This window comes from Lagopus muta, chromosome 3 (genome assembly GCF_023343835.1).
Source record: "Lagopus muta isolate bLagMut1 chromosome 3, bLagMut1 primary, whole genome shotgun sequence".
In the NCBI taxonomy this organism is placed as follows: domain Eukaryota; kingdom Metazoa; phylum Chordata; class Aves; order Galliformes; family Phasianidae; genus Lagopus; species Lagopus muta.
In genome coordinates, this window is record NC_064435.1 from 66,884,727 (window position 1) to 66,897,324 (window position 12,598).

At 42.8% G+C, this 12,598-nt stretch overlaps 1 protein-coding gene across 11 annotated transcripts in view; it reads left to right on the plus strand.

Moving 5' to 3' along the window:
* Positions 1-1,148: 1,148 nt before the first annotated feature.
* COBL (cordon-bleu WH2 repeat protein) overlaps positions 1,149-12,598 on the plus strand; it is a 151,106-nt gene continuing 139,656 nt past the window's right edge. For 3 of the 11 annotated variants that reach the window (XM_048940241.1, XM_048940242.1, XM_048940235.1), the window contains exon 1: positions 1,150-1,448. In XM_048940241.1, the coding sequence (XP_048796198.1) occupies positions 1,405-1,448 (44 nt within the window). In that variant the 5' untranslated portion in view covers positions 1,150-1,404. Of the gene's footprint in view, positions 1,449-1,789; positions 1,809-9,970; positions 9,991-10,641; positions 10,775-12,598 lie in introns of those variants that run through there. The other 8 variants (XM_048940233.1, XM_048940234.1, XM_048940245.1 and 5 more) reach the window with 6 other exon arrangements.

The window sequence follows — 12,598 nt, forward strand, 5'->3', positions numbered from 1 at the left end:
AATTGAGATCCTGCAGTTTAATAGAATCATAGAATGGTTTGAGTTGGAAGGGATTTCAGAGTCCCATAGGGATGCTCCCTACTACATCAGGCTGCTCAGGTCTCCATCCAACTAGGAATGGGACATCCACAAGCTTCTCTGGGATCGCCATTCATTTCTGGAGCTCTGGTAAGTGATAGCAGGGAGACTGCATCTGAGAGACCAATTCCCTTGCAAAATAACGTATGCAAGCCAGTCTGTTTTCGTAGGGGCACAAGTTACAGATATGTGGCTCATTACCATGACATGTGCCTTAGATGACCAGGGACAAGTTGTGGTGACTCAATGAACTTTTACCCATGTTAACAGGGAAATGAGAGATCCGTAACGCTTTGCTTCTGTATTGTTTTCATTCCCCATGGCAGGATGGTCAGCTGCCTCCCTCACCAAACCCTCTCTGTATGACAGGGATGGGGAGGAGGAAACAGAAAACTGCTCTCAACTTCTGCTTATCTCACAGGAGCTGAGAAGAGTCCTCACGCTGTCAAAGGGAGATGGCCAAAGCAGCTCCCCTACCCTTAGCTCTGTAATGGGGTTTTCACCCCACTCAGCCTTCCTACTCAGTGCTTTGGCAGTGGCCTGGCCCATCTGCCATCACGACCCAGAACGCAAAGTGAAGCAAACAGGCTTGGAGAGGAGCAGAGAAACTCCTGAAATGCCTGCAAGGGGCCAAGGTGCCCAGAATGAGGCACGTCAGAGAATGAGCACATCCTCCGGTAACATAAGCCCCAGCTAGCTTTCCTTTCACGTACAAGGACAACAGTTGCTCTGCTGTGGGACATGCAGTGCTTTTGACACGGCTGAGACGTTAAGGTGCCGCCGGCCCCGCAGGCAGCTGAGAGCTTCGCCCGGCGCCCGCCGAGGGCACGGTGCGCGTCTGCCGGGACGCCCCGCAGCAGCCTCCGCTCCCCCGCCCGGTGCGTTGGCGGCGGGGGCGGCCGTGTTTGTGTTTGTCCCTGGCGCTCACATGGAAACGGCTCCGTTTGCGCCTTCGCCCCCGCACGGGCCGCTGAGAGGGGAGCGGGCAGCTGCGGAGCCACCCGCTGCTCCCCGCCCGAGCGCCCGCAGGTAGGAGGGCCCGGCTGAGCCGTCACAGTTCGGGCGGTGCGTCCGTGCCGGCCCTGGGGGCGGCCGTCGCGCTCCCTCCCTCCTTCCCGCCGGGCTCCCGCCCCCGGCCGGGAGTGCCGCCCGTCGCAGAGCGGGGAGCGGTAACTTTGCCCTTTCCCAGCCCCGCCAGCGGCTGCGGGAGCGCGGCCGGGCCGGGGGGGAAAGCGTGCGGGCGTGAGGAGACGCTGCTCACTCGGTGCCCTCTGTTTCCCTGTTCGACCTTCGCTCCTCCTCGTGCCGGGACCCTTCAGAACGCCCATGGAGACCCTCGTCCGCCCCACGGCCGGCAAGCCGCCCAGCGGGTAAGTGAATCCCGAACCCCCGCCCCGGCTTCGGTCTCCGAGCGGCCGCCCTTGCGGCCGGCAGGTGCCGGGGCCCCGCCGTGCCGCCCGGCCCGGGCACGGGGCACGGGAGAGGGGCGGCTCTGGGGCCGGGGTGCGGGCTCGGGACCGCTGGGCCGAGCGGGCGGCCCGAGTGACAGGAGCGACTGGGCGAGGGGTTGCGGAGGGGCGGGTCGGGGTGTTCGACCGGTAGGGAAGCGGCAGCGAGGTGCATTCGCTTTGGTCGAAGCCGGGAGTAAGGCGAGTTCAGGGCTGTGCCGAACGCTCGGTGCGGTTTACTGCTCTGCTTTACGCTGCCCGCTCGCGCTAAGGAGAACTGCGGTTGGTTCTGATGTTTTTTATTTTTTTTAATTTTCGTTTGAAGTCCCAATATTTATGTCATAAATTCATTTAAATAAAAAGAGGCATTGAAGTGCGTGCTTGAGGGGTAGCTTAGCTTTTTGATTTTTAATCTTTAATTTCCATCGTTTCTTTATTTGATGGGAAGCCTTGTAGCGAGTGACTCAAAATTAGAACAGGGGGCAGTGGGTGATGAAAGATGCCAAGATGCTGCAGTAATAGAACTGTGTGTAATGTTTCTTGGACTTGGGAGGCAAGGCTGCTGGCTTTCTCTGTGAGTGCTTTGAAGGATAAGAAGCACTCCTCTCTATGTAACACTGATTAAAATCTTGTCCTGTTTGCTGGGTATCTGGGGTTTCGTTATAGTTTGGAATGAGAAAGCTGCTTGTTTGTGCATCTCACAGCTCAGCAATATATTGAATAGAACTCACAAACAGCTAGCTTCATCTCTGTGAGTGTGGAGCTTGTTCCACGAGCAGATGGATACCGCACGGATGGCCAGAAGTTCCTGCAAGTGCATTAACTTCAGTTACAGAATTCCCAGTATCGTCCAAGGAGCAGAACCTATCCTAAAGTTACACTGCACTTGGGATATTGTACAACAGCATGCTGGTGGCAGATCTGTTGTGTACTCAGTACTGTCTGCCCTGAGCTCATTTAAACGCTGAAGTACTCTTGCTTTTCCTTGGAAGCTGTAGAATCTCAGCCTGGATGTGCCCATGCTGTCAGCTGTGGATTTCACTGAGCAGTACGTAATTCTCTGAATTTCCAACATCAGCATTGGAAATCAGTGGATGTTTGCTCCCTAATTAGGTTTTAGTTGTTCCATGAGGAAATTGACCAGTAAAGGATAGCTTCTTCTGTCCTTGTCGCTTCCTGTAGGGATCCAGATGTTAGCGACAGCTGTGAAACTTGTCTGGGAGCACGGATTTTTAGATGACTGTGGCAGAAATGTGTTCCTTTTGCAGCAGAAGAACTGCACTACACATTCCCAGCTTGTTGATTGAGTTAGCAGGCAGTTCTGGAAGCAAGGAGTTAAAGTGATCCCAGCTTTATAACTTTTAACAAAATTTAGGCAGAGCTGTTTTGTCTCTATGTAAATCATTAACAGCAATGTTAAGAGTTTCCCTTGTTAAACAGTGAGCTGATTTAATGTATCATTCAGCATAGTCCAGCAGCTCTGCTGTGTGCTCTGCATAGGTAAACTGGCTGCATGTGTTCATGGTGCAGCTGCTGGGAATTGCACGTTTTAAAGTAGGATGCTGATGGGTTTTTGTTTGTTTGCTTTTGTCTTAAATGGCAAAGGAAAAGATCCTGTTTGTGTTGTTGCTGCAGGGTTTTTCCTTTTGCTCTGTTTCAAGAATAATTGTGGACATCAGTCAAAAGAATCTTATTAATGCTAATGGCTGGACACGAGCTTTGTGAAGCTTTATCAAGTTCATAGTGCCTTACTTAGTTAACATTTATTTTAGTTTATGAATGTGAATTTAAGACATTGAATATGTTTAGGTTAGGTATTAGGAAGAAGTTTTTCACACAGAGGGTGGTGACACATTGGAACAGGTTGCCCAAGGAGGTTGTAGGTGCCCCGTCCCTGCAGGCATTCAGGACCAGGCTGGATGTGGCTCTGGGCAGCCTGGTTTGGTGGTTGGTGACCCTGCACATAGCAGGGGTGTTGAAACTAGATGATCATTGTGGTCCTTTTCAACCCCAGACATTTTATGATACTATGAGTCTATGAATACTAGTAGCACAACATGGGATTTGCTCTGTAGTTGTGCAATGGGAGCATGGAAGAGGGAAAAACACTTGTTGAAAACCTACAGCCTCAGTGCATGCAGCTGCATTTATTTTTGTAGGGAGAGCAGAGAAGAGGCCTCTGAATCTCCTGAACTTTATTGACTATAACATGGAAAACATTGGCCTATGTTGATCGTAAGTGGCATAGAGAACTCAAGCCTAAAATGGGGACTTGCAGGATCAGCTCTTGCAAAGGGCAGAGCTTTATCCTCTGTGAGTGCAAGCATCGTCGTCCCTCTGGAGTTCATGGCGTATGGCTGCGTCTCTGCAACCTGCAGCAGAGGTGGGAGAAGTGCCTACATTAAGGCGGCACCCATACAACTTGTTTAGAGTAGGACCTTTATTTCTTGTACTGCAGGCGCCCTCCCTGTCTCACAGGATCTTATCACAAATAGAGGCACATGCAAACACACCTGCTTTGGAGTGATTTATCTAGTGGACTGATGTGACCGTGTAAGTGAGATAAAGACTGCAAAACAGCAGTGACGTTGCATGCTGAACTTGGAAAAGCAAACCCCTGGGTAAAGCATAAGTCACATATCTGAACATGCTGAAGCCTTTACCTTTTATGGTATTCCTTAATCAAGTTGCGTTGTGAAATCATACATCCACCTTTTAAAAAATAAAAGAAAAAAGCCCACAACAATGTTTAGCATATTACTTGTGATAGCTGTATGGAAAAGCCTGGAGAGGGCTACTGTCCTCATAGCGTGTGTGTAAATGTCAGCATAAAATAACTTGTGCTGTGCCATTTCTCACCTTCAGATGTTACAATATTTAAGGTACATGGAAACAACCATGTAATTAACCTTGGAAATTTCCCATTTTTCAACTTAATTTTTCACCTACTTTGTGTTATGAGAGACATTCACATAACGTGCAGAGTGCTGGATGGCAAAGGACGATGACTGCGTGTCATTGTAGGTAGCATGGTAGAAAAGTTGGCAATTCCTTTGCTGGCAAGCTGGAAGGCTGCTACTTGTCTGGTGTTATTCTTCATCTTGTGTTTTGGTTTGTCTGTACACCTCTCTTGCAGGAATCAGATGGCGTTCCTGCCAGTGTGTACATTGTTGGTACCACCACCAGTGTTAGCCCTGTTCTCCTCTCACAAGTAATTGGAATTCAAATTACTTCTTGTGTCAGTGGAAATAGATCACATTAAAAAACAAAACAAACAAACAAAAAAATCCCAACAAAATAAAACATGTAAGAGTAGCAAAAGAATTGAGCTTGCATTATGTAAACTGAAATAGGGCGGGTTTTACTGTATTTTGCAGCTCTATATGTACCTGACTATTGACCTGCAAAACATAGGCATTTTCAGTCATGACTAATATCTCATGATTGCTGAAGATAAGTGAGCTAATCGTAAGAATAAGCAAAAGGGTGAGATAAAGCAGTGCAGTTCAATCCCAACAGCTGTTCTTTCTGAATTTTGGTTTCTCATTTCTTTTTTTTTTCTTTTCCCTTTCTTCTAGAAGTCTACTTCTTAAAGTGTTATTTCTGGATTGTCCAGAAAATTCAAGATCTGTTTTCACTTTCCCAGTCTCCTAATTGTCTCATTATTTTCTTTCTTATGGATATCCTCCATATTTTTTCATCTTTCTCTTTTATGCCACTGCTGCCAGTATTGAATGGAGTTGAACTTTTCCTACTCTCTGCTGTCTCATTTGTTCATGTCTTTTTTCTTGTAATTCCAACTTCATTTTTCTGTAGCTTTTGCTTCTCTAAAAGCTTGCTTCTTCTTTACATCATGATCAAATTTCTTATCTTTATATAAGTACTCAGCAGGGGTAGCACTGCATTTTGGTGGGACAGATTTTGCTTACTGCCCCATCAGGGCAAGCTGCACCAATCACGGTAACTTTTCAGAATACTGCAGTGGATAAAACTTGGGAGAGGGGATTTGATTACAATTTAGACCATTCTTATTTGTACAGTTTTAGATGATGTTGCCCATAAAGGTAAAAAGCAACTTCTTAAATAATTTGGAAGTCAGTTTGATAAATATATGGTAGCTTAGTGTGTATTTAATTTTTTTTTTTTTCCATTCAACGAAGGAATTAGACTTTTCTTGAATATATCTATATAGTCTTTAACATCTATTATGCTTTAAGTATGTATTAAGACTCAATGTCATGGACTTGAATTCTTTTAGAAGCATTTATGAAGGCTTCCTAAGAACATTCTTCTAATATATAAGTGGACTTAGGGAGTCCATGTTATACAGGCAGGCATGCGACTGTGCTTACATGGCTTGTTTCAGAGCTGCCAGGAGGCCTGTGGCAGAGCTGGAGAAACAACTCTCTTCCCCTGAATCCCAATTCAGAGCCTAAACAAGCCTTCCCCTGTGCTCGGCTTTTAGCTACTCTCTCAGCATCAGCAAACACTTGATTTTCTGGCAATGACAATGCTCTGTGTACTGCAGCTTTTTGTGGTGCTTTGCCATTGTCATTTCCATAAAATTGACAGCTTTGACTCTTTAATGCTTCTTCTAAGAGACTGAAAGGTCTTTAGAAATGTATTTTTGCTTAGTGGGCTAAGCCTGCTCCTGCATTAGAAGCCAGGAATCCAAAAAAGCTTACTATCTCTGTTTCCACAGAGATTTGTGACCTAAGGATCTTTTAGAAGTAGCTGCATTTCCAGATAGTGGATGTTGCAGCACATACTAATCCTCTTAACGTATAGGGCATTTCCAGAGCTATCAATTGCCCCATGAGCTGGGCTGCTTATCATTAAATAAAGGATCCTGGGAATAGTGTATTGTTGTCATAGTTTCAGCATTACAATGCCAGCCATGTGCCAAGGAGTGAGTCAGAGGTTGAGTGGCAGGGCAGTGCGGGGATAGCTGCTGCACACAGTGCCCAGTGCCTGCTTTTAGAATCTTGGCCAGAAAGCTTTTAGGATTCATTATTCCCAAGCTGAAAAGCTGCATAAAACACTGGGTGTTTGTGCAGTTTGTCATCAGGGATGGGGGGGGGAGGGAGAAAAGACACCTAAAGTGATTTTAATGAACCTTTTTTATCACTGTGGTTTCCAGATAGGGGGAGTATATTGGACCAAAAATAATAGTAATAATTCTAACTGCTGATCCAGTAAACTCATTGTGGTATTCAGCTGCGTTTCGTGTGTTCCTTGCAATGTACTGCATGGGAAAAGTCAGCAGTCTCCTGTGATCACACCAGTGATGGCACTGTAAAACTTTCTGTAAGAATCAAAAAACGATACCACGCTGATAAGTTATATTTTATTAAAGGTGATTGAGCTGTGCTGAAGTTAGAAGGCAGGTCTGTGAGTTTCTCTGTGTTATGGTGATATATATAAAATAGCACAGCCTGCTAAGGTGTGATGGAGATTCTCTCACCTAATAACCAGCAGCCAGGCCATTTGGGAGCTAGCTTACAGAGAACCACATACAAGGACCAGCTGTGCATGGGAGGGGTGAAGGCTTATCTTGCACTAACTGTTGCTACACAAAATTTGCCAAAACCACCTGAAAGTGCCCTTTGCTTTGAGTAAAAGCCAAAAAAACATGAGCCTCTTGGTATTCCCAAAGCTGTTGTGTTGAAATTGGTGTTTCTCTTGCAAGCCCTAGCAACAATGCCAAAGCCTGAAGAAAGTAGTCCTACTGAGCTATTCTGGCTTGTGGTGCTAACAGTTAAAATCCCCCTTACCCAATAAAATAAGCAGATAAGATGAAAAGTAGCACTGCTGGCATGGAGCTTGAGCACAAAAATTACATTTTATGATATCAGTGTTCTAAATACAGACATACTGTAAAGTTTAACAGCAAGCACCAGTCCAGAAGCACTTCATCAGATAAGAGTTCCTTCCTGTTTTCAGTAAGGACAGCTAACAAGCACTACCATTCTCTATTCACCACACCTGTTTTCCATCTCTGTGTTGTTGGTTTTTTTAAATGTAAATGCATGCTGAGCCAATCAGCTGCTACTGAAACACCATCGTTATGTTGAGCCAGAGTGGAACTGTTATTTTTCCACAAGTGATAATTAATTATGTTTTTTTCAAGTCCACACAACTACATAGAGTTTTAAATTGAGTAATGTTGCTGGTTGATGAGGTGCTTTCTAAATTTTCAAACATTGCTTGAGTAAGCATATGTGCCTCCATCTATATTAAGATGATATGCAACCAGTATAAAAGCCCTTTTATATTGGTTGCATGTCATCTTCTGTTTCCTCTGAAAATTTTTTGCTTGGGGATGGACTGCTGGATTTCTCCTCAATACTTGTGCTAGCTGGTGGTAGGAGATGGTGTCATGGCGACACAAGGAGCAACTTGGCCTCCAGGGCTGGGCCAAGGTCCTCATCTTGCTGTCTATGGAGGAGCTGCCAGATGTAGGAAGGCCTCAGTCAAAGCTGACTTCTCCAAAGCTGTGAAGAGCTCAATTTTATGTTGTCTACATGACTTTAGCTTTACAAGCACACTTCTTTCTTCCCGCACCACACACAGTGGGGAATATTGTTGTGATCACTTGGGAGCTGTGGCAGCATCCTTCCAATGTAAGAGAAAATAAGACCTTTAGAGTAGTAATGATTCTTTTATTTTCCGTGTAGGTTACGTAGAGTGATTTAAGGATATAATCAGCTTTTTTTTTTTCTTGGTCTCGTAGATTCCAAAAAGATACTAAATACCCCAAGTTATTTTGGGATAAAACAATTATATTTTTGTTCTTATTCCTGTGCTTAAGTGACCTTTCCTTCTTTTGTTTTCTTTCTTTCATACGAGAATTGTTTATTATGTTTATTTTTTGAAGTTACAATCTTGCATATACAGCAAAAACACTATCTTGATAAATACACAAAGGGCAGCAAGTCTGCTCTTACTGCACACAGGACGTGTGTTTTCCATTTCGGTTTTGTCTCTCAGTTCCGTAAGGGCAGTCTCCAAAATCAATCTGTAGTTTCAGCCAAATTTGGAGGAAGAAACTTTCCTCTCCTGTGTTCTTTTTATATCTTCTCTTGATGCAGTGTTGTATTTTTGTGTTTCTGAACAGTGTGACAGTGGTTCTGGACAGTGATAAAGGAATATCTTGGTCTGACTCCAGATTTATATACATATATATACACTTTTTAGTATCTTCTCTTGGTACCGAGCCTACGCTTTCCAAAGCCTACACAGATACCAAAGAAATTACTCCTGGTTTCTCAGGGGATGCATCTCATGTTTCAGAATCAGTGCTGTTCTGACAACTGCGCTGTGTTGTGCTGACAAATCTCAGCTATTGAGACTTTCTCCTTGAGAAGGATACCAATTATTGGCTTTGGGAGTGATTAAAATCCTGGAGTGGTGACACCTTCAGGTCTTCCCAACACTGATTCTACAAATTCACTGCGTACAGTTACAGCTAGGTCGGATCATGTTGCTGCATTGTAATCACGATTATTTATTTTGCTTGCCCTTAACTACCTCTGTTTTCTTGCCTGTGCTGAACTGGAGAATCATTTGGTCATCTCATAGCATTCAGAGCAGCACAGTATGCAGAAGTAATGCTCTGGTGCCTGGTGTCCATAACTGCAGGCCTTTTGCGATGTGTGTTCTTTTTGTGGCCACTTTGCTGCTCCTTGAGGACTGCTGAATGCCATGGCTCCTTTTCTGCAGACAGACAGGGGCTGATTTCCCATCCCAAGTCTATCTGTAGACAGGGGAGCTGCCTGTCCTCCCATGGTGGATGTGTGCTGGGCATCCATCAAGGCTAGCTGTGCTGTGTTTGGCCTGGACATCACTTGACAACTTAATACAGCCTTAAATCAAAGCTTTGATTTAACACTGGAGTGTATTTTTAATTCTAGCCTTAAATTAGTAAATTGAAGAACCCTGTCGTCATGTAGAGTCTGTTATTCCTGAGTGTGTATTAATGCAACATTGCTTCCTTCCTACCAAACCTGGGTTTTCTATTTTAAGACAAATCTACATGTGATGGATGGAGTCTAGCATCGGACACAAAATATAAAAGAAATGGAAAAAAGACAGTAGCTATGTATCGCCTTTTACATGGGTAATTACAGAACATAATTTAAGTTAAATTAAGATATTTGTGGATTTTACAAATTACTGTGTACTTAGGAGGATAAAAAGTTAAACTGCACTTCTAACACGTAAATTTAGTTGTTTTTTTCATTTTCCCATTCAATTTTTGCAGATTGTACCTCCTGTGTAGATTTAAAAAAAGACTCTCTAAGTACAGACCTGGAACTGTATGTTCATGATTAAGCTATTTCATGATGAAGGTAAAATTGCTTTTCTCCTTAATATTTAAGCAGTTAATACAGTTAACTGTATTCTCCTTCCAGCTCTTGTTTGGACTTGTAAGAAACAAGAGAACACCATCCTGAAAATACAGGTAGTTATTCTGCAACTATTACGAATCAATCAATCTCACAAGTATGAAGAAAAAAATTAATCTTCTAAGGAAAATTTATTATACCTTTGGAGAAGAATTCTTCTTTCTGAAGAAGACAAATTATGTATGTTAAAAATAATGACAGATGAGAGACTTTTAGTACTTTTTTTTTTTTTTTGGTAGTTTTATTTTGCAGTAAATAAATAGTGGTTTTAGCGCTTGATGAAAGGATGAAGTTGCAAGTTCTTCCTTCGACACCCACCCTCCAGCTATGTTATTTCTTGTTATTTCTTTCCATTTTTTAAAAAGAATTATTTTCTTCCACCCTTATATAAAACAAACCAGGGCCTTAAAAAAAAAATATATATATATATATATATGTTATTTTGAATATATATATATATATATATATATTAATATATTCATTGTATTTATCAGTGTAATTTTGCACAAAGAGAGTAGTAGGGCTGGGCAGAGTCAATCCATGCTTGTGGTTTCTTGGGCTCCATTGGGGCAGAGGGAATGAATCTGCTTGCACCTGCCAGGAAATGAAGCTCAGCCACAGCACTGGATAATTATTTAATGCAATATTGAATAATGGGGCTTTAGTCAGCTGCTCTGGAGTAGTTTGAATTTGTAGGACCCGCTCAGTGGGGAGGAAAGAGGGCACATCCATGTGCCTGTTGGCTCAGGGCACGGAGAACTGAAATGCCTGCATCTACTGCTGTACCACGGATGGGAAGAAGGACCAGCACAGAGTCACTCCTGCACGTTGGGACTGGCTGTAGGTACTCATTGCCCATGCCTCTTTACCGGGGCTCTGCTTTGTAGTCTGTGTTTGTTCTCAACTTGTTTTTCTTTCTTTACATGATAATGAACTTCAGAGTGCTGTCTTTCCACTAGTACTTTACAGCAAAAGACCTTTTAGGCACTAAAGATAAGTTGCTCAAATTGGTTGAAGATGAAGAGGTCAATTGTTCCTGTTTTTGCTCTTGTTCTTTTTACAGGACTGGGTAGTGTTCACTTTTATTTTTTAAAAAAGCCCACAGCTTGTCGTGACATTGCCCCAGCTGTATTTAAGACGACTGCTCATCCATATCATTGTTTATTGTTTCTTATTGTGTGTTCTCAAATTAGCCGTAGTTATTTTGGAATGAAATCTCTTTACATTCAAGCGGTTAAATTCCATACTTTCTCCTATTAGAAATGGGATCCAAGTCTACGGGAAAGTATTTTACAAATATAAAACTGCCTGAAGTATAAAACCTGTTTGTACAGATACCTTGGGTTTCTTGCCATGAAAAGCACCGTAAATTCCCCATTCTGATTCATTTTCATAAGGAGTTACTTGGAAAGAAATACTGTTTGCAGTGCATTGCCAATTATTTATATTACTAATTTGCTACCTGAGAATAATTTCTGGTTTGTTTTTTTTGTTGTTGTTTGGTTGTTTTTTTAAGTTTGGTGTAGTATTGAACTGATATAAGTCTTGAATTGCCTGTATATTGCAGTTTAGCTTAGATTTACCTGGGAAGAAATTAACAGTACTGGATATTCTGTGCGTGTGCAGATGAACTTTTCTTTAAAAGAAACATATATACGAACAGTTCTTAGTCTGTCTTTTCAAATCTATTTTGCCACCTACTTTTATGATTAGAGGATAAACAATTCTGTGCAGTATATGAAATACAGAGAACTGTGTTCATGTAAATAGTCTTTGCCTGCAGAGCTCGGGTGCCAAATGTGAGCACTGGGCAGCACGCAGTGTCCGCATGGTTAGGCAGCCTGTACGTGCCAGCCCCTTGATGCAGAAAAACCATGCAGAGTGACCCAAATTCTTCAGAAGGGGCAATATATTCTATTGCTCTTCTTTTGTAGGCTATCTTTTGTACTTCAGCCTTCTGATTAATCTTGGAGGAATCATCTGGGTTCTTCTCAATCCTGACCATGTAGGAGCAGATATGTTGCTAGCATGGGGACTAAATTTTTCTTCCCAGCTTGCTCAGGAAGGGCTAGGCAGTTACTTGGAAAAACATGTGGAAGCTCAAATTGCAAACAAACCCCACATGCTCTGTTTAGCACCTGGCTGTATGTATGCAACAGTATTCAAATATCTATAAATTTTTCATTAGCATTATTTATATTAAGACAAAACCCCAAATCAGCAACAGGGAGTTTCCTGTATTAAATTGCTTTCACCAAGCATTATTTAAGGTTGAAACCTTAAAACTGTCTAGACTTTTTGTACTTTTCTGTGCTACTTTTACCTTTTACTAAGGGTACCCACAACTCTGTAGTGGCAAGAAAACCAGTAAGTGTAATGGCGATCAACTGTACCAGACTGATGCAGCTGAGAGTAAAAATAGTATTATTTTCTAGCAGCCAGATAAATGTTTGTATAAAACTCAAAGATGTTGATGGTCTGAATGAAATGAAGACTTCATGAATCTGTGGTGATTGTGATTTGTACCCTAACGAAATGCCTCCGTTCTTCCTAATTAAGTTAAGCAGCCATAGTTATATTCACATGGGGCTTGTTTGGGAAGTGGATGATTTTTCTCTTCTGGGCTACTTTGTGTGTTTCTGGTGAGTAATGTATGTACTAGCT